The sequence below is a fragment of the Ranitomeya imitator genome, chromosome 3, assembly GCF_032444005.1.
Source record: "Ranitomeya imitator isolate aRanImi1 chromosome 3, aRanImi1.pri, whole genome shotgun sequence".
NCBI classification, from domain to species: Eukaryota; Metazoa; Chordata; class Amphibia; order Anura; family Dendrobatidae; genus Ranitomeya; species Ranitomeya imitator.
Window position 1 is genome coordinate 83,969,707 of NC_091284.1, and position 22,308 is coordinate 83,992,014.

The following is a 22,308-nucleotide window of genomic DNA, read 5'->3' on the forward strand; positions in this document are numbered from 1 at the left end:
CTGACCTCTATTGCAGGAGAGGTGCCATGCTGCCAAAACCTCGCTCACATGTGGTGGCAAGTGACTGTGTATTTTTTGAAGGTCTACCTCCAAAGCAGGTGGAATTGTGCATCATGAGGAGCTTTTGGGCTGCAAGGAGCCCATATATTGTCGTTGTCTGTGTCCACCGGCGTGTTCTCAGTTCCCGCACTATCTGACGTCTGACGCTATCGGCGTATTGTAAAGTAGAGCAGCACTTGGGCCATGTGGTTTTCCTCCTGTGAAGCTGATAATTTCTATCATGCGTTTCTCCCAGGGATGTTAGCGGAGCAGTTTGTTCCAGATGGGCCTCATCTCAGATTGTACGACCAAGAGGAGAAGCAGTGGAGCCATCTAATGAACTGGCAGCACTCCACCATGTACTTCTTCTATGGCATCTCAGGTGTGGTAGATATCATCACGCACACCACCAAAGCCGTTCCTGTAGCTATGGACAGACTGATGCTGGCCATCGCCGTCTTCGTGGAAGGTATTCATCACTCCGGTATTGCTGCGATACATGACATCACAGTCTGTACGTACTAATGGTGACAATGTTCTCTCTTTCAGGATTCCTCTTTTATTACCATGTTCACGGCAGGCAGGAGCTCGATATGCACATTCACGTGCTCCTCTTATTTGCAGTTTTCGGGGGAGCGTTGTGCATCTTTCTGGAGGTCTTTTTCCGGGGTAACATTATACTTGAATTGTTCAGGTCAAGCTTATGTATCTTACAAGGCAGCTGGTTCTGGCAGGTAGGTGAAGATCCTGAAGTTTTGATCCATGCCTCTTTTCTGAAAACATTTGCAGCATTATTCTAATTTGTGCCGCTTTCTAAAAGTGGGGTGAGCGGGAGGGGCATTGGCCAATGGTCCGGGAGACTTCACTTCATATAATTTATGCCTGAAATTAGATCATGGAAATCTATAACCAGCTTAGGTTGTGTTGCACGCATCACCCAAAAGGTGCCTAAATTTATTTAGTGGCTTGTAACTTTTTTGTTTAAAAAGTGTCTCTTCTTACGCCAGATGACTTCTGTTTTTTGACTGGCAAACAAAATGCCAATCTTGATGAGCTCCCCCAATGGTGTCTCAATTCCTACTGCTCTATGTGGAGACATTTCCAATAAGCAGCTGCACTTACACATTGGCTCTCCAGTATGGATCGCAGGGCTAGGTCCCGAACAGGGCAAGTGTCTGTGACAGTCATATTGCCTAAAAGGGGCAACTGTGTAAGCCAGGGGTGCACAACATTTGTTGGCTCAAGGATTGTCATGCTGAACCAATCCCACGGGATGTAAACATTTTTGAAGGGGTACTTGCATAAATACATCACCAGAACCAAATATTGAGCATTTAAAGAGAATTTGGAAAGTTTCTGTTAAAAAAAAAAATCAGTGTGAGCACACGCTAAGTTTTGTGGAGCAGAAACTCGCCAAATCTTTCTCATAATCTCAAATCTTTAGGTTTTGAGGATTTTTTTAGTTTTAACATAGTCATGAAGTATGTTATGGATTGCTACATGTGTAGAAGATCATAACCAATGTCAGCACATTAATGCAGTGCCAGAACCACTGTCAGTACATGAGTGCAGCACCAGAACCACTGTCAGCACATTAGTGCAGCACCTGAACCACCATCAGTACCTGAGTGCAGCACCAGAAACACAGTCAGTACATGAGTGCAGCACCAGAACCACCGCCAGTACGGAAGTGCAGCACCAGAACCACCATCAGTACGTGAGTGCAGCACCAGAACCACCATCAGTACGTGAGTGCAGCACCAGAACCACCGTCAGTACATGAGTGCAGCACCAGAACCACTGTCAGCACATTAGTGCAGCAGCTGAACCACCATCAGTACCTGAGTGCAGCACCAGAAACACCGTCAGTACATGAGTGCAGCACCAGAACCACCGCCAGTACGAAAGTGCAGCACCAGAACCACCATCAGTACGTGAGTGCAGCACCAGAACCACCGTCAGTACATAAGTGCAGCACCAGAAACACAGTCAGTACATGAATGTAACACCAGAAACACCACCCTAAGCCTAATGTAGCAGCACAGGAAGCAAGTCAGGTGAACAGGCCTGATGTTCAGTACTGACAAACCTCTGGACCACATATCCTATGAATGGGGTATTTTATGCCACTATCTAAGTAATTAGTTGGGGGGATTTGCACCACATTTATTAACAGGCATGTGTCCTTTACTAAACCTTATGCAAATCATACCAACTACCTTCTGTACTTAGACTGGCATAAGAGTAGGCGAAACCTGAGCCCTTTTTGGCTTATCGTTGCTATGGACAGGCTTGAAAGACTGGAGTTGTTAAGCAACAGATCCCTAGTAACCAGACTTACTACTGAGCTGTATACAGGAGTAGTACTAGTAATTGTGGAAACGTAGTCATGTCACTTCTCACCTCAAGCTACAGTATGTGATTAGTTAGAAGTTTCTAAAATACATACATTAAGGTGTCAAATGTTCCGATATGCAACTTTATTGAGAAAATCAAACCTAGTTATGCAGAATTGTCCCACAACAAGGCAAAGGTGTCCTTGTCTGGTCTGACACGCAGTGTTCGGGACATTTCTGTTAGTTTTGAGGTTTGTTTTTCTGGCATGGAACAAAAATGATATTCACAAAGCGAGAAGTGGAAGACTGATCTATATTAATGGGATTTTCAGCTTCTTAACTTTCCGTAGACACTGCTTGGCCAGGTAAATTGGTCAGATATTTGTCCATTACCAGCTGGGTGGGCATTAGATAGTTGCGGAGGCAGCCGCCCTACCCAGCATGCAGCGACATCTCCTCTACACTCTTCAGATAAAATAATACCGCCATATACTAGCGAAATATGGCTTAGTGTCTAACTAATACTGTCATCGTGTCCTCTAAACACTGTGCCATAAAGTGCACAAATATTGGATAGTGCAGCGTATATCTGCTCTTTTTTCCTTTTTTTGGGGGGGGGGGGAGGGGTCTCAAGAGGAGCCTATAGCTACAGGCGAGGAGCTACACATGGTGAATATTACAGAAGACTTGCATGAAACTTTCTGTTCTCGGCTACTATTGAACGTGCCCCCGCTATATAGGATAGAAATGGTGGAACAAGAATTTAGAGAATACAGTGTCGCCGAATAATATGTAGATGTCTTTTTTCAAATTGCTTTCACCACGCTGTTGTTTAATTTCTTTTAAGCTTGAAAATCTTGCCTTGTCAGTTTTTGTTGTTCTGGTGTCCTGCAGCAAATGTATAAATTAATATACAATGATTAAAGTAATTATAATGTTATTATATTATTTACATACAGTATCTGTTATTGCAGAGCTCTACTGCCCTCATGTGGTCACATTTGTATTTGCAGTAACTGCTGTAATTCTGGAAGAGTGTGCAGGTGAAGGCTACAGTCACACTTTTTTTTTTTGGTGAGGATTCTCCTCCGGGAATTGCATGCAAAAAGTCTGCTTAGGCTATGCGCACACGTTGTGGATTAGGCTTAGGAATTTCTGGTGCGGATTCTGCCTCTCCTGGCAGGAAACGCACCTGCGGATTTGGCGCGTTTTTTGTGCGGTTCCACAGCGTTTTTTGTGCGTTTTTGCTGCGGATTTTTCTGCGTTTTTTTACCCCTGCGGTTTTCTATAATGGAATGGGTACAAAAACGCTGCAGATTCACAAAAAAGAAGTGACATGCTACTTCTTTTAAACTGCAGCGTTTCCGCAGCGGATTTTCCGCAACGTGTGCACAGCATTTTTTTTTTCTCATTGATTTACATTGTACTGTGAGGGTATGTGCACACGTCAGGATTTCTTGCAGAAATTTTCCTGACAAAAACCGGACATTTCTGCCAGAAATCCACATGCGTTTTTACCGCGATTTTGACGCATTTTTGACGCGTTTTTGGTGCGTTTTTTGTGCGTTTTTTCCCAAATGCATAGAATTGCGGGAAAAAAGCAGAAAATCCGCAAAAATAATGAACATGCTCATTTTTTTACCGCGATGCGTTTTTTTCGCGGAAAAAAACGCATCCATGTGCACATAACATGCAGAATGCATTCTAAATGATAGCATGCATAATGTATGCGTTTTTATTGAGTTTTTATAGCGTTTTTACCGCAAAAAAAAGCGAAAAAACCTGAACGTGTGCACATAGCCTTAATCAATTGCGGATCTGCAGCGTTTCTGCACCTCAAAAAACGCTGCGGATCCACAGAGAATCCTCAACGTGTGCACATACCCAAATAGTACAGGCCCAGCAAAATAAATTATGATCTCATTGAATCTGTTTTAAAGAAATAAATGTAGGTATTAAAATCAATAATAAATACATTTATTTAAATACATTTACCGGTATGTGGAAATTGACCTGCAGTGTAAGTTTATCAATTCCTTGTGCAGTCTTGTGAGAAAAGATTTAGTATAATCTGTGTTTTATTTATTTAAGACCTGAGTCACAGCAGCGTATGGCAGCCGATGTGAGGTGCTAATGACCCTCGGCTCCAGCTCTGTGTCAGTGCTCTGTGCTCCTATCCTCTCACATGTGAGGATCAGAGCACAGGTACAGAGGAGACGGAGAAAGTAATTTCTCCATCTCCTCCATTGCCGGCGTCTGTGGGAATTGCACTGCACTCGGGTGGTATCCGAGTGCAGACCGATGTTTCTGACGCACCCATAGACTTGTATGGGTACGTGCGATCTGATTCATGGATGCAATGCTGAAATTGTTTTCGCATACCGAATCAGCATGAGAAAATACTCTCAAAAGTGACCTGCCCCATAGGTTAACATTGGGCCGAGTGCCGTCCGATTTTTTCTTAACGGATTCCACTCATCCGATTACATCACTAATGTGAGTGAGCCCTAAAACCTCTGCCCTTTCTGGGATTTAGAGTCCAGTGGGCGGTCCCATCAGTGACTGACAGCTTTCTTTGTATAAGTCTGCATGCACAGATAGATTTGCATTAGATGCGGAAAATCTGCAGATAAAAACACACATGTGTTGTTAGTGCGTTTCCATAGCAGAAACGCATCAAAAACGCACCTAAGTATGTCAATAAAGATTTGTCAAAGCCAAATAGTATCAAAAACAAAACGGCTTTATTTAAAACATGACAAACCAACAAGAGATAAAAAATGCCAGCGTCAAAAACAAGATAAAAAGGCATGCAAAAAAGCAAGCAACGTAACTAATAGGTGGAGAAAATCCGCAACAGCAAAAACTCACCAATAAGCCCAGTGTGGGGACATGGCCTACAGGCCTACCTCCTCTACACAGGGGTTCTACAATTAGCCACTACACAAGGGACTTCCACAGGACACCGGGGGGGCAGGTTTACTAATTTGGTGTAATAGAGAACATGAACTTAAAGGGAACCTGCCTGGTGATACATAAACGCACATATAGACAGAGACCTGCCAGTCAGCGGGCGGGGAGAAGCTGCCGAGGACGCGCCTGTATGACCGGCCTACAGCTCCGCTCGGTCCCTGGCGGCTGTTAAAACTGTGTTTTTCTTTGAAATCCCGCACCCTTTCAGAGTCAAATCTACATTTTGGGCACCAAGTATCTGGCAGGTTCCTTTTCCCAGCTTGTAAGCGAGGGTTGTTACAATTGGGTGATGTCTGAATGCAGCCGTGTTTCACCACCATGTGAACGTTACCACCTGAGAGAAACAAATCTTATTTTTTTTGTCTTGTCATTTGTTTTTTTCGCTTCCTTTTTTTGTCACCAAAGTAGGTGGACTGAATTTTTTTTGTTTTTTTCCATTAAAGCCGGGATCACACATGTGAGAAATGCGGCCGAGTGTCGCATGGTAATACCCGGCACTGCCACCGTCTCTCTGGAGCGGAGCGTGCGGCTCATGTGTTGCTATGCGGACGCACGCTCCGCACTGGAGTGCTGGTGCCAGAGCTTGGTTTTAACCTGCGAGACTCGCTGTGTGTGATCCCGGCCTAACTGTTAGGCTGCCGTCACACTAGCAGTATTTGGTCAGAATTTTACCTCAGTATTTGTAAGCCAAAACCAGGAGTGGAACAATTAGAGGAAAAGTATAATAGAAACATATGCACCACTTCTGTATTTATCACCCACTCCTGGTTTTGGCTTAGAAATACTGAGGTAAAATACTGACCAAATACTGCTAGTGTGATGGCAGCCTTAGGAATGGATCAGTAAAAAACTGATGAAACTACAATGAAACTCTAGAGTCTGTCTCATCCCTTTTACTTTGATCCCCATAGGATTCAATGCAAAGCATGATCTACAAAGCTTGAGGGAATAGGACATAGGCAACGTTCACACTTGACTCTATGGACAGTGTGATGTCCGAGATAAAAACGGACACAGATGTATGAACGCAGCTGAATACTGACTAAATGGTTCTTAGTGATGAGCGAGCATGTTCACCCCTTTATTGTGCACAGGGATGCTCGGGTGGGCATCAAGTATTATGGGTGCTCGAGTCCCCACCCCTCATGTTCCATGGCTGTTAGACAGCCAATAGACATGTATGGATTGCATGCCATAGACGGTAATGCTGTAGCCAACATGGCAATCCCTGCATGTGGGGTAAGGACTCGAGCATGGCGCTCGAACACCAACGATACTCAATACATACCCGAGCACCCCGATGCGCGGTCGAGGGTGAGCATGCTCGCTCATCACTACTCGTCTTCTCTAATTTATTAGAACTGTGAATAAATGATTATAGTTCTATGGTGGCAAATTAATTAAACTAATATAATGAATCCCTTGCAGATTGCGTTTGTGCTGTTTCCCCCCGGAGGGGGACCTGAGTGGAACCAGAACGATCACGGCAACATCATGTTCATTACAATGTGTTACTGTTGGCACTACGCCTTTGCACTCCTCATTGTTGGTGTGAATTACGGTGTTATAACGTGGTGAGTATCATTGTGTCACTCCTTTGTGGAATATTAGATTCAGCATATCACAAATGTACAGCAGAAAAATGGTTATTGTGCCCTATTTATGATCGGGGGCAAAGTAAAACCTACACTAGCTATATATCATTATTATGTTTCCTCCATCTCATACTGTACTGTAAAGTATTTGTTATAAATTTTGTTTTTCTGTTTTTACCTTCCCGTGCCCCCTCGTCACTATTCTCAGAAATAGGTCAGTGGCTGTGAGACAGTCTGCTGCAGCAGGAGCCTCCCCCCACAGCTCTGGCTGTAATGGAGGTCCATACAAGCTACGCACTACCCTTTTAGTGCAGCCTCCCCTCCATCGGTTGCTCAGCTTAGTAGGCAGTGATTAGTAGCAGATGGTTTTCTCACAAGATTTCAGCAATCATGTTTTGGGTAGATTCACACCACCATATTTTTTGGTCCATATACCGTTGGTAAAAATGCACTGACCTCCCACGACCAGCACTCGGACCAATGTCATTCACTTAGGCTGTCAGATGACTGTTTTTTTTCCACATGGGCTGAATGACTGACTTAGGCTACTTTCACACTAGCGTCGGTACGGGGCCGTCGCCATGCGTCGGCCCGACGTACCGATGCAAACTGCGAAAAAAATGAACAACAGGGGCAGCGGATGCAGTTTTTCAACGCATCCGCTGCCACATTGTAAGGTCCGAGGAGGAGGGGGCGGAGTTCCGGCCGCGCATGCGCGGTCGGAATTGGCAGACACGACGCACAAAAAAAGTTACATGCAATGTTTTTTTGTGCCGACGGTGCGCCAAAACACGACGCATCATCGCACGACGGATGCGACGTGTGGCCATACGTCGCAATGCGTCGGCTAATGCAAGTCTATGGAAAAAAAAAACGCATCCTGCGGGCAACTTTGCAGGATGCGTTTTTTCTCCAAAACGACGCATTGCGACGTACATCACACAACGCTAGTGTGAAAGTAGCCTTATTCAAGTCTGTGGCTGCGCCCCCAAAAATTGGAACCCCTATGGTTCACCTGTATAGCTTAGAATTTGTACTAAATCATTGCCATTATTAACCTGGGAAACTGTATTTGGTCTCATAAATTTGAAAATTTAGAGGGGTTTTTCACTACTCAGACAATGTCTTCTCAATCTATATGTTTCTCCCTTTTTAAAATAACACCTCTGGTGCCAGCAGTCCCGGTGATTGGGTAACATCTCACTAACCGTGCCGCCAATCACTCTCCTCGCCTTATGACAAATCGCTTACATCCGGAGGAAGTGCTGCTCTGTCTTCCTCCAGATGTTTGGGATCCCAAGGTGAGTATGAGTGTTATTATTTTAAAAGGGGGAAACATGGGGACTGAGAAGACGTTGTCTGAGTAATGGACAACCCCTTTAATGCCATACAGATGAAACATTGGAGGAAAATCAGATTTTTTTTCTTCTATGGTCATGTTAACATAGTGTTTGATAGGGGCTTGAAGAAAAGTGTGTGGACTGACCAATAGGCCCACTTTTGTCTTATTAATTTCAATGTTCTGTGTTAATTTTTTGAACTTACTGCTCTTTAATAATTAACTACGTGCTGGACCCGTGGAGAAGTTCCTCAGCGCTGTGATGGAAACTCACAGTAGCAGGCAGCTATTACACTAGGGAAGAGCATATATCAATTGTGCAAAAATAGTGCACAGTGCAATTAGTAAAAGTAATTAATTAGGATTGCAAAATTCAGCACATCCTTCACCAGGAGTCACAATCCAATCAAGTATACAAAGCCGCATCCTTGGGGACTTAATCAGAGGATTTCACCTCTGATGTGAAGTGATCATTAAATTAATAAGGTTGAGTTCAGGTCGGGGTGGAACAAGTCTCTAACAGCCACACGCTGATATTGTGGTTGTGATCCAGACACCTGAGCTGTGTGTTCTGCTCGGCTACACTGTCGTATAAGGGAGATGAGATTATAATGGGATTATTTCTGCCAAGTTATGGGCCCAAAGTTTACGTCCTTTACATGGACACACTCGGAGGTTTATTTTTTGTAACGAATTTCTTACAAATCCTTGAGAACTAAATAGTTGGACCGTCGATTTCTCATCCATGTGGACTGTATTTTCTCTCATGTGAGAGAATTTTTGCAATTATGCTAAACACACCGATCAGTTTTTGATTACAGTATGATCCGATTTTCTCTGTTGAGGACAAGTTGTGGAAAGAAAAAATTCCCTATATTCTCCATTGTGTCAGTTCACGGAAATCAGACTGCACTCAGGATCCGAGTGCAGTCCACTGGTTTCCACCCTCTCATTGAGTTGCATGGTTGAGTGCGGTCCGAATATTGGATGCATCAAATTTTCTACATTTGTTTTTTTTCAGTGAAGATGGGGTGCAGAGTGTACGTTAATGAGAAAAAAAAAGAACTTTTTTGAAATTACCAAATGGCTTCAATGAAACAAAGAGTGAAAAATTTAAAGGGTTCTGAATACTTTCCGTGCCCACTGTATATATATATATATATATATATATATATATATATATATATGATAGAATATAAGCCGGCAATTCATGTGACAGTATAATCACAGCGTGACAGGTTAGAATGGAATAGATAGAATAGATATATTCACAAAGAATGCATACAGTGCAGAGCAAAAGTTTGGACACACCTTCTCATTTAAAGATTTTTCTGTATTTTCATGACTATGAAAATTGTACATTCACACTGAAGGCATCAAAACTATGAATTAACACATGTGGAATTATATACTTAACAAAAAAGTGTGAAACAAAAGAAAATATGTCTTATATTCTAGGTTCTTCAATGTAGCCACCTTTTGCTTTGGTGACTGCTTTGCACACTCTTGGCATTCTCTTGATGAGCTTCAAGAGGTAATCACCGGGAATGCTTTTCACTTTACACGTGTGCCCTGTCAGGTTTAATAAGTGGGATTTCTTGCCTTATAAATGGGGTTGGGACCATCAGTTGCGATGTGCAGAAGTCTGGTGGATACACAGCTGATAGTCCTACTGAATAGACTGCTAGAATTTGTATTATGGCAAGAAAAAAGCAGCTAAGTAAAGAAAAACGAGTGGCCATCGTTACTTTAAAAGTATTTGTCTAATAAATATATATATATATATATATATGTTTTGAAGGTTATTTGGTTTTAAAACAGTTGTATTTTACAATGTGATTTTAATATGAGCTTTTACATGCAGAGAACTGCTGTATGTAAAACCTCATATTAAAATCGCATTGCATACGCATGTCATATGGTTGTTCCGTGGAAAAATCGCATGGAAATCGCATTACACTCGCATAGCACTCGTCTGTTTTTTCAGTACGGATATCGGACCGTTTTTTTTTTCTCGCAAATGGGTGTGAGCCCTAAGGCTGTGTCTACTCTTCGGTTTTCATCCCCGATACTTATCACCCAGCTGAAGATTTTGTCATGGTGATGCTACATAATGAAAGAAAATGTGGTTGCATTGGGGCACGCAAGTTACATGAGATCCAGTGGATTAGACTTCTTGTGTCAAAACTACAGCTCTTCCATGTAACTTTATACCAAGTCCAGACCCAAAAATGTGTCAGTATCAGCACAGCGCGTCCGTGCCAGCACACATTGGTTTTGGCGCCTCACAACTTTATTGGACTTCTGTCTCAGCACTCAGGATTGTAGATGAATAGATTTTAGTGTTGATGATAGTCGTGTTCTCTTTTTATAACCTGTGATCTCTTCACTCTTCCCAGGGTGGTTAATACAAAGCTGAAATCCGCGCAGTCGATGGAGTTGGAATTACTGAAGTCACGGCAGACAGATCAGGACTCCGAGGATGACTTATAGTAAATGCTGCTGCTAGCCTTAAGAAGCCTTATGATTATGTCGGGATATCAAACCATGTCTCATGTACTGTAGAACTCGGTGTAAAGTGACCAAAAAGTACTGCAAGACTTGTCCTCCCTATTACAATCATCTGGTAGACTTCATGATAGGAAAATATTTGTCCCATATTATTGCACATTCATCACTGTTAATGGTTTCTGATGCAGATGTATCAGATCACGTTCACACATTCAGTATTTGGTCAGTATTTTACCTCAGTATTTGGAAGCCAAAACCAGGAGTGGGTGATAAATACAGAAGTGGTGACGTGTTTCTATTATACTTTTCCTCTGATTGTTCCTCTCAAGGCTTTGGCTTAAAAATACTGAGATAAAATACTGACCAAATACTGAATGTGTGAACGCAGCCTTAAGGATCTGTTTGCACGATGAGATTTTGGTGAGTTTTTGATGTTGCAGAATTTCTGCACCCATTAAGTAAAATAGGTTACTTGAATTTTTTCAAAAATACACAGCATAAAAATCTTACAAAAGCTCATCATGGGAATGTAACCTAATAGGGCTGCTGGTGCACGGGGATCTCTATGTGCTTCTGATTTCATACAGTTGTAAATGGAGACTATTATCCATATTGTGTACATTGCCGCTACCAGAGAATATCTCTATGCACATCATGGTCAGGCGCTGAGCACAGGGATCTGCCATTTATAAGAGCAAAATAGACAACGGGACTGGAGTAATTGGAGTTTTTAAATGGTCATTGGGCGCTGCAGGAAATGGCCGATATACATAGATACCATAAGCAGAAGCCCTGTATTCTTATATGGCCGCACTTATCAACACTGCATACCCCACTGGATTTATTATATCGCATGGCAGTACTGAACAGTCCTGACTGCAGTGTGTCACATATCATCCAGAAACAAACATGGATGTGTCGTGTATTGAGCTTTACTCAAATCCCATGTTACCCAAGTAAAATATGTATATGCCGACAAATTACATGTCAGACTTAACTGCTGCCATCCATTAAATCTAAATATTAAAGGGGCTGTCAGTTTCTGAAACTACATCAGGGAATGAGTCTCCACCGCTGCTCCTGGTGTCAGTCATTGTCTGCTGATGTCACATTGCCAACGCTGCCGCCAATAACTCACCCAACTGGCGGTGCCTGAGTAGATGTACTGAGCCCACGGATTGGCTGCAGTGCAGACAACAAGACACCGGGGGCAGCAGTGGAGACTCCGCTCTACATCTGGGGAGGGGGACTAAAACCCAGAGTGTGTTTTTATTGATTTATTGATTAAAAAAAAAAAAAAATGTAGCCAGAAGACATGGATTTTCTAAAACTGGAAAACGATTTTAACGTATATTGAACCCTTGTTCTTATTATATACAGCTGTACTGCTCTGCAATGTGGAGCCATAGGGACTCCTTGTGCCACTATATAAATGTCGTAAGCTCAGAACATTTCTCCAGGAGGGTTTTTAAAAAGAAGGTTCAGCAAAGGCTCCTGCAAAAGTGAAGAAGTCCGGATTATGGCAGAACTGCCGCTTTTGCTGTATTTTAGGCTCCATATTTTGGCACTTGGATCACTCCCCCAATTCCCATTTGGAATATGTCTTAGTTTGTAGTCTGATATTTATTGATCATGTATAATTGTTCTTATCTAGACTGGACTAGGACTAATATAACATACTAGTCAGTGGCGTAACTTGAAGCTCAAGGGCCCCAATGCAAAGTCTCCAACAGGGCTCCCAGCTATCATGGGTCTGTATTGAGAATTGGTCTTCTAATATGGTCCAAAAATGACCGTTTGGGCTCTTCAGACTCCAGGACCCCTGTGCGACCTCAACCCCTGCACCTGTCATAGTTACGTCCCTGATACTAGTGAATTATCAGCACTTTGCATCTCCTACCATCATTCCATAAGATAACTATGTGTTTGTATCTTAAGTCATTTTCCAATATTATAAATATATGCACAATTCTAAGGCTAGTTTCACACTAGCGTTTTGAGGAGCTGCGGAGGGCTGCGGACTTCCTCTGTGCCCCGCCCTCGCCCGCTAGCTCCGCCTACTTCTGCATGCAGCCTGCGTACCTATCTTTAACAGGTATGCAGGTCGTGCGGCTGTATGCGGATGTTTCCGCATGCGTCGTTTTGACGATGCGGAGAAAAAAAAAATTGCTACAAGCTGCGTCCTACGCTGGTTGCTGCATCGTCAAAACGACGCATGCGGAAGCATCCGCATACAGCGGCACGACCTGCGTACCTAATGTTAAAGATAGGTACGCAGGCCGCATGCAGAAGTAGGCGGAGCTAGCGGCGGAGGTGCGGCAGAGGGCGGGGCTTCATGGAGGAAGTCCGCAGCCGTCCGCAGCTCCTCAAAACACTAATGTGAAACCGGCCTAAATTGTACACCTCCGTGAATATTTTTTCTTTGTTTTGTTTTAGACCAGGGAAACAATGAGAGCTTTAAGAGAAAAAAAGCCTTTATTCACATTATATTGTTCTTCTTTATATCATTGTACCGATGTAGATGACACGGGAGGCCGGGGGGCTTTATTAATAATAATTTTTTTTTAATCAATTTCTTGAAGGGAATGCAAAATATAAATGACCCTTAGTCCCCCAATATGGTCACAATTTAATTAGTTTTTTTTAGTAGTGTACCAATGATGTATCATTATATCTTGTAGTAATACTCTACTAAATAATTTATTTCTTTGCATGTATACCCCAGCAGTAGTCTGGTTCCAGTAAGTTAATAGACATTTGCACTTTTCAATATATTTTTAAAGGAACGCCAGAAAAAAAGATTGATACATTGATACACCAGGTTATCATTAGTTCAGCCTACGAGGGGGCGTTGACATTGCCAACGATAGAAGTCATGCCCTGCCCCTGCAGTGCACACACCAGATATAATGTAGCACAACAGTGTGTTCCTTTATGTGAATGTAATTATGTGATATGTTTTGATATGATCTATCCTAATAAGGGGCAGATGAAAGTGTTGATAGTAATTTCCGAGAATAGTCGCACCGTACACAAAGATGTACAGTACTTAGCCACATAATGTGGTCATACTGTACCCATTTACCATGGATAAGAATTACTAATAGATTTATTTAACTTGTATTGAATACTATTATGTGTATTGTATACATCCATTTCAGCTGGAAAAAGAAAAAAAAATGTTTACTTCGAGATCTTCTCTCAGGAAATATTTTCTCCTCTGTTTGTGTCTTTCCCAAAATGGATATGTTTTATTAATAAAAGAGCGTGCAATATTAATAAATGATTGTCAATGTGAGAGTCTGTATATTCCAAACATCTGTAGTCTATATATCCATGGTGGAAAAAATAGGAAATCCTATGATTCATACACTTCTTAGCAAAGTTATTATTTTTTTAAATTTTATTGACCCCTTTGTTACCATTCAATAATGTGCATATAATGAGTGCATTAACTTACCGCTCTCCGTCTTCTGCCGTTTCCAGCGTTGCTCCAGTCATCTCATGCAACACGTGATCACATTTGTGTCCGGCTGATTCACACACTGTCCTGTTTGTGGACTGAAGGTCACTTTCTCAGTGTAAAGGCCCCGTCACACATAGCGACGCTTGAGCGATTCCGACAACGATACGACCTGTCAGGGATCGCTCAAGCGTCGCTATGTGGTCGCTGGTGAGATGTCAAACAGTGAGATCTCACCAACGACGCAGCAGCGATGCGGCGACCTGTAGCGACCTGTAGAACGATGCTATTTCATGATGATTCAATGGGACATCCTGTCAGCGAGGTCGTTGGTAAGGTGTCAAACACAGCGATGTGTGCTACCCAGCGGGACCTCAACGATCAAAAAATGGCCCAGGCCATTCCGACACGACCAGCGATCTCACAGCAGGGGCCTGGTCGCTGCTACGTGTCACACATAGCGAGATCGCTACTGAGATCGCTGTTGCGTCACAAAACTTGTGACTCAGCAGCGATCTCGCTGTGTGTGACGGGGGCTTTAGTCTATGAGACACAGAATGAGCCTCATAGACGTACAGTGGTGTGAAGAAGTGTTTGCCCCCAGTATCTCTTTGATACTGCTCTTTTGCTGCTAACACAAACTTCTTTCCTGCACAGCCATTGGATTCTACTACGGTGAGATGGATTTTTTCCACTAAGTTTTTTTTTCTTCTTTTAAATAAAGGATTAAGTATGCACTGTTAGTAAATATGCCGCCCACTTCCTAAAAAGAAGCAGAAGATAGGTGCAGGGTAAAGAACATAGACAGTAAAGATATAAACCCTAGCTGGTGTTTCACTGACTGGCTTAAACTACAGCAGTATGGCTAGCCATTCAGATGAGAATATCACCAGCAGGAAATACCAGCAGGGGGAAAGTATATAAAGCCGCACGTGAAAGGTGATAGGGCAGACAAATGAGTAATTGAAAATACCCTAAAAAGACTGAAGCAAGGATTACAGACAGTAAACACCCAGAGAAAAAGTCTATTTGCTGTGGTTCAGCGGAAAGGGAAGATGACCTCTAAGCACAGCTCAAGGGTTTGAACCCAGATGCATGACAAAAGGTCATAGCTGTGTTTTTTAGGTAAAGATTGAGGTACATAATGATAAGTGCCGTCATCATGGTAACTGCCACTGCATACAGCACAAAGACAGAACTCTAACATTTCATACACTCAGCATTCAAATACAATAAGAAAATAAAACCTGATGAGTATAAATATTGGCGTTATCGGTGTCCTCACATAGTAAAAGGAAGCATTGCAAAACTGCATATTGCATCAAAGCTAGAGTTTGGGACTTTTCATGATATCATTCATATTCTTTATGTGAATGAATATTTCACGTTTGTTCTCATACTGTTTCAGTGTACAAAAAACTAGAAATCTTTAAGATCTTACTTAGATACATACATATATTTCCTTTTCATTTCACAGTATGTGTATGATATGTACAGTATATACACGCACACACATGGCAGCAGTCAGGGAGCACACTCAGGGCCTTTGAGGCCTAAATTAATTAAGAGAAAGCAGGTGTTCTAGGTGTTGCATACAAGAGGTGATGGATTCCCTTGAGTCTTTAATGAAGGTGTAACATGGGAAGATTGTGCCCATATGACAGATGTAAGTCATCTGTCAAAATGAGAAGACATCAGAGGCGCGCCCAGAAATGTAACCTGTGTCCTGGAGATTGCAACAAGTGATGCATGCAGTGTAATGTATCAGGTTCGTTAGGTGTTGCTCACAAATATTTTATTTCCACACCAAACATTGTGTAGCAGCCTTTCCTGGGTACTGAAGCTTAGCTCCTTTGGAAATGTATAGGAACTAACATGCAGTTCTGGAGAACAGTTACAGTGTTCATACTCGTACTGTTACGTCCTCATACACTATGTACATCTGGACTCCGTGTGAGCCAAAAAATGCTGATTGGATTATGTGTTGGCTCTCCCGTCGATCTAATATTGCTGAGATATCCTAATTCATTGGAAACCACCTTTTGGGGTAGGTGTAGGTTGCATTTGTTGTCTCTGTTAGGTGTATATGCCAGGAGGTATACATTGGATAGTGATCACACTTTGGATGGACACCTAAGTATCAGTCCAGTATAGAGATTACTACAGAAAAAAAAGTATATTGCATGGTCTCCTATAGAGGAGAAAACAGTCTTCTTGCACTTCCCTATACAGTTAAATAGGGTGTCCATTCTTATGATACTGATCCCCTATTCTACATTGGGGAGTCAAGAGCCATGTACCCCCTACTAATCAGCTGAAGCAGGTCGAGGGCTGGACAGATTTCAACTGAGCAAAATCAGAGCTGTGAAATTGCGAAAAACTGCAGCTCAGCTGCTATGCATCAATATAATAAGTCTGGACAATCTCTTTAACCCCTTTCCGACATCAGACGTAATAGTACGCCGATGCCAGACTCCCCCTGCTCAATGACGGAGCCCGCACCTTTCCGGGCATGTATTCGATACAGCTGACATGTGCCCGCAACAGCCATGGGTGGAATCATGATCCACCCACGGCTCTTAGCTACTTAAATACCGCTGTCACAGCATTTAAATTGCACTTACCGGAATAAATCCCACCCATCGGTGACCCCGTCACATGATTGCGGGTCACTGGTTGGCTATACAACCAGAGGTCTCCAGCAGACCTCAATGATTGTCATTGCCAGATTGCTATGAGCACCACCCGATGGTCGGCGCTCATAGCACATGAGCATTTCTTCTACACACAGGCGATCTGATCATCACCTGTGTGTAGCAGAGGAGATCAGAGTACTGCAGCTTCTAGTCTCCCATGGAGACTATTGAAGCATGCAAAAAGTAAAAAAAAAAGTTTTTAAAAATATTTAAAAAATGTAAACGTTCAAGTTCCCTTTTGCCCCATTCAAAATAAAACATAAAAAAAATCAAAAATACACATATTTGGTATCGCAGCTTTCAGAATCTCCCGATCTATCAATATAAAATAATAATTAAACCGATCGCTAAACATCGTAACAAGAAAAAATTAAAAACATCAGTATTATGTTTTTTTGGTCGCTGCTACATTGCTTTACTATCAAAAGATAGTATTAACACTAAAAATGGTATCAATAAAAACATCAGCTCGGTGCTCAAAAAATAAGACCTCACCCAGCCCAAGATCACGAAAAATGGAGACGCTACAGGTTTCGGAATATGGCTCCATTTTTTTTTTTTTACCAAAGTTTCTTTTTTCTTCCACCACTTAAATAAAAAAGAACCTAGACATGTTTGGTGTCTATGAACTCGTAAAGACCTGGAGAGTCATAATGGTAGGTTAGTTTAAAGGGAACCTGTCACCCCCCCAGGCGTTTTTAACTTAAAGAGCCACCTTGTTCAGCAATAATGCTGCATTCTGTCAAGGTGGCTCTTTCAGTTGTGGTCCCTTTCAACGCTAAAATAATTGTTTTTATAATTTGTCCCTGACACTTCACATTTGTTCTGGGGGCATGTCTTTTCCTCCGGAAGCGAGGGACGCACCACGGTGGTCACTGACAAGGCGGTAAATCCGGGAGCCCCAGTGGGACATTAATGAAGGTAGAGGAGGCAGAGCCCGGCGCGCAGAGTATTGAGTTACGGCTGGGAGGCATCTCTGTCCGGGGGGGAAAAGACATGCCCCCAGGACAAATTCGAAGTATCAGGGACAAATTATAAAAACAATTATTTTAGCGTTGAAAGGGATCACAACTGAAAGAGCCACCTTGACAGAATGCAGCATTATTGCTGAACAAGGTGGCTCTTTTAGTTAAAAACGCCTGGGGGTGGGTGGGTTGGGGTTGGGTTTGCATGTGACGGGTTCCCTTCAAGCATTTAGTGAAAAAAATACAACTGTGGAATTGCACTTTTGCAATTTCACTGCACCTGGATTTTTTCCCCCATTTTCCAGTACACAATATATTAAAACCAATGGTATTGTTCAAAAGTACAACTTGTCCTGCAAAGAACAAGCCCTCACATGGACGTTTTAACCAAAAAATAAAGTTACGGCTCTGGGAAGAAGGGGAGCAAAAACGAAAATGCAAAAATGGAAATACCTCTGGTCGTGAAGGGGTTAACTCAGTAATGTAAATTTTTGGCACTTGGTCCGGACTTTACCCCGTCCTATTGTAAAGTCCCTGAGTGTCAGACACAGCCTGGGACCCTGGGTAGAAGAAGTAAGCTGATTATTATTATTATTATTATTTATTTATATAGCACCATTGATTCCATGGTGCTGTACATGAGAAGGGGTTACATACAAGTTACAAATATCACATACAGTAAACAAACTAACAATGACGGACTGATACAGAGGGGCGAGGACCCTGCCCTTGCGGGCTTACATTCTACGGCTGATTCTGTTTTCCTTGCGGACTACATAGCTCTCAGCAATAAGCAGTAATGATAAACATCTGCACTACTTGTGCTTCTGAAGGACACAGCAATCACATGATTAGGAGATTCAAGCGCAGCTGGGACCTAACAGACCCAGATCATCTCTGTCAGTGACTTATATCAATGTATTGGAATTTTTTCATTTGTAATTGGGGCTCCTATTAATACTCCAGATACAGTGGAAAAAATGAGCAAAAGATAAAAATACAGTTGTGAAAAAGTGTTTGCCCTCTTCCTGATTTCTTTTGCACATTTGTCACACTTTAATATTTCAAATCACCAAACAACTTTAAACATTAGACATAAATAACACAAGAAAACACAAAATGCAGTTTTTAAATGAAGGTGTTTAGTATTAAGGGAAAAAGAAATCCTAACCTACAGGGCCTTGTGTGAAAAAGTGATTGTCTCCTAAACCTAATAACTGGTTGGGCCTCCCTTAGGAGCAACAACTGCAATCAAGCATTTGCGATAACGGACAATGAGTCTTTCTCTATCGCCTTTCATTGGGGGACACAGGAACCATGGGTGTATGCTGCTGCCACTAGGAGGCTGACACTATGCAAATAAAAAAGTTAGCTCCTCCTCTGCAGTGTACACCCCACCGACAGGAAGTAGGATATTCAGTTTAGCTTAGTGTCAGTAGGAGGTGGACACGGGTCTTTCATTAGACCCTTATCTACCTCAATGTGCGTAGTTTCTTTTCAGATTTTCCGGAGGGATACAGGGTGAACAGTCATACCTGTAGTCCCACATTATGGACTATGAGTACGGCGTGTACTGCCACCCCGTATCCTCATAGATCCCACAGCAGGACCAAGATCCTAGCACACAAGCGTGCTTAGAAGTCCGGTCCTGCCTCCGTCCCCCACCCACTCACTCACCAGAGCCTGTCAGTCGGAGGAGACGAGGACGTCCATCAGCTCCCTGGACGTCTGATATTTTCCCCGGAATGAGGTTAGTAAGGACGGCGTGGGATGTTTTAGGTAAGTATTCCAAAGTACCTCCGAGTCCTTCCTCAGTTCCAGGGTAGTCATTTGGGGGTCCCTTGGAATATTTTCCAGGCTGCCTAGACCGGGTTGACATTTTCTCATGGGGCGGGGGTCGCCACCCCATTCGCGCTGCTTCCTTGGCGGCCGCGCTGTTCTTGGCCTTACAGGCGGCCGCACTGCCTTGCCTCAGCCGCACTGCTCTGACCCGGCGCAGCGGCCGTGCAGCAGCCGCTGCCCTTTTTTCCCCTGTGGCCGTGCTGTTTCTGTCCCGGCGCGGCAGCCTTACAGGTAGCCGCGCCGATTTCCTCTTACGGCCGCACTATTCTTTTCTGAGACGGCGCGGCTGCCTCGCTGACAGCCGCGCCACTTTCTCCTGCGGCTGCACCGTTTTTCTTCTGGCGCGGCGGCTTTGTAGGCACCGCGCCGCTTCCTCCTCCGGCTGCACTGTGCCCTTTTGCCACGGCGCAGCGGCCTTGCAGGTAACCGCGCCACTTTTCCCGGCGTCCGCACTGCACCCGCCGCCGCGGCCTTTCCCGGCGGTCGCCGACCTCAAATTTAGGCCCCGGCTTCTACCGGGGCCTACTTCCGGCGCCGCATCTCCTCCTACTTCCTTTCCCTCGGGCGGGCTTTTCTCCCGCCCGACTATCATCGGCAAGCTCCGCCCACCGGCGGCATCTTGGTGCTCCTGGCCTGGCGGCTAAGTCCCGCCCACCACTCCCAGGCAGCCAGAGTTACTTAAATGTTTTTCTTCGCCCATCTTAAGAGCGCAAATTTATGGCGTCCTCGCATCTCCCCACTGCTGTTCTTCAGGCCTGCAGCAAGTTTCGGACAAGAGAGTGCCCCTGATGTGTCTGCCTGTTCTCATCATTCCTGAGGAGCATCTTCCAAGCCGTGCAGCCTTCCATCTGGAAACCGCAGTGTCTGCCGTGAGTAGCTCTGCTCCGCAGACTGACACAATCCCCTGTCCCCTAATCTTCTGACATTTCCCTCGGGCCCGTTCGGTATAATTTTAAGGGAGGTCGCTCCCGGCCTCCTACTTTTGCCTGTGCCTTTGTGAAACACTTTCAGGGTTCGTCTTATAACCACAAGCTTCCCTCAGGCAGGCCTGCAGCAACCGACATTATGTTCACCGCCCAGGACCCCCCCTGCTGCACCGCCTCAGAGCGAAGTCTCCACCCCAGGCTGGGCCTCCCCTCTGTCTCTATCAGTAGCGGATCCCACATGGGTGTCCCAGACCCTTGTGTCCGTGCTCGATCGGTTGCCCCTGCAGACTTCTGTAGTAGCCAGCGGGTCGCAAGAAGCTCCGTCCGAGTCTTCCTATACAGGCCACGAAAGATCCAGACAGGAACGCCGGTTTGAGTTCTCTTCTCGGTCCATCTCGCCCCACTGTCCTTCTCTGTGGTCAACTTCCCCCTGATCCTCCCCCCCGGAGTCAGGCGAGGCTTTCTCTGATGCGCCTTCGGAGGATAATTTGGGGCCGGAGTCGAACCAAATCATAACATGAGGGATATGGTTCAAAGTCTCATTGGAGCGTCCAATCTGACCTGTGGCATCAAAGATTCCTCTATGGAACCCGCAGATCAGGCAGTTTCGTTTAGACGATTCTAAACTACCTCCCAAGGGATTCGCTCCTCATCCTGAATAGAGGAGCTTCTGGCCAGAGACAGAGAGAATTCGACCAGACGTTCTCAAAGAGGCAAGCGTCTTGGAGTCTATTATCTCTTTCCTCCGGATCTCATCGCCAACCGGAATGAGAGGCGATAGAGAACGTCCTCTCCCTCTATGGATCCGCCGGCTGCTAGACTTGCCACCAACACAGTCCTCACACTGTCCGGTGGGGCGACTCTGACAGATTCCATATATAGGATCATGGAATCCTTTGTGAATTCGGCTTTCGAAGCTGCCGCATCATCCCTATGCCCGGCTTTCGCTTCCACTTGGGTTTCGAAGTCTGTATCCGAAGGGGCTAAACAACTCCGTTGGGGCATTCAAGCCGGAGCTCCACCAGACCGCCTGGCGGAAGTTGCCACCCAGATTACTCACGCCGAGGAATAATTTGTTCCCTGGATGTCGCGTCTTCTGCCGCTCAGGCGTCCAGTAATGTTGTTGGAGCCGTCGCTCTGTTTGGCTCAAATGTCATCAAAGAAGTCCCTTACGAGTCTGCCTTTTTCAAGGATTACGTCTTTTCGGTTCCAAGCTGGACCAAATTATTAAGGACGCCACTGGTGGCACCAGTTCCCTTCTTAGGCGGCAACTTCGGTCTTTTCGGCTTTATTTCGTCGTTTCGCGGCATCAGATTCCTCTTCGCAGTAGCAGAGGCCACAGGCACGTTAAGAGAAGAAGGCATTCTTCGGACTCACTCCTTCCTGGCGTTCCCGCTACTCCTAAGGTAGATTCTCCAGGTCCAGGACTGGAAGTTCCACCTAAGCATGACCCACGACTAGACCCCAGCCCGTTTCCCAGGCTGGGCAGCCGTCTCCTGTTCCTCAGGGTCGTCTGGGTCTCCTCAGTAGAGGACGCATGGGCCAGGGAACTTGTATCCTCTGGATACAAAATAGATTCATTTCACGGCCCTGGGATCGTTTTCTTCGAATCCCAACCTCCAA

General features: G+C 44.3%; 1 protein-coding gene across 1 annotated transcript in view; it reads left to right on the forward strand.

Annotated features, from left to right (window-relative positions):
- The window catches only part of TMEM45A (transmembrane protein 45A), a 51,284-nt gene extending 39,230 nt beyond the window's left edge, over positions 1–12,054 (forward strand). Inside the window, exons 3-6 of the mRNA XM_069761035.1 lie at positions 296–508; positions 589–773; positions 6,777–6,922; positions 10,682–12,054. Coding sequence (XP_069617136.1) covers positions 296–508; positions 589–773; positions 6,777–6,922; positions 10,682–10,775 — 638 coding nt within the window. The 3' untranslated portion in view covers positions 10,776–12,054. The remainder of the gene's footprint in view (positions 1–295; positions 509–588; positions 774–6,776; positions 6,923–10,681) is intronic.
- Positions 12,055–22,308: the final 10,254 nt, after the last annotated feature.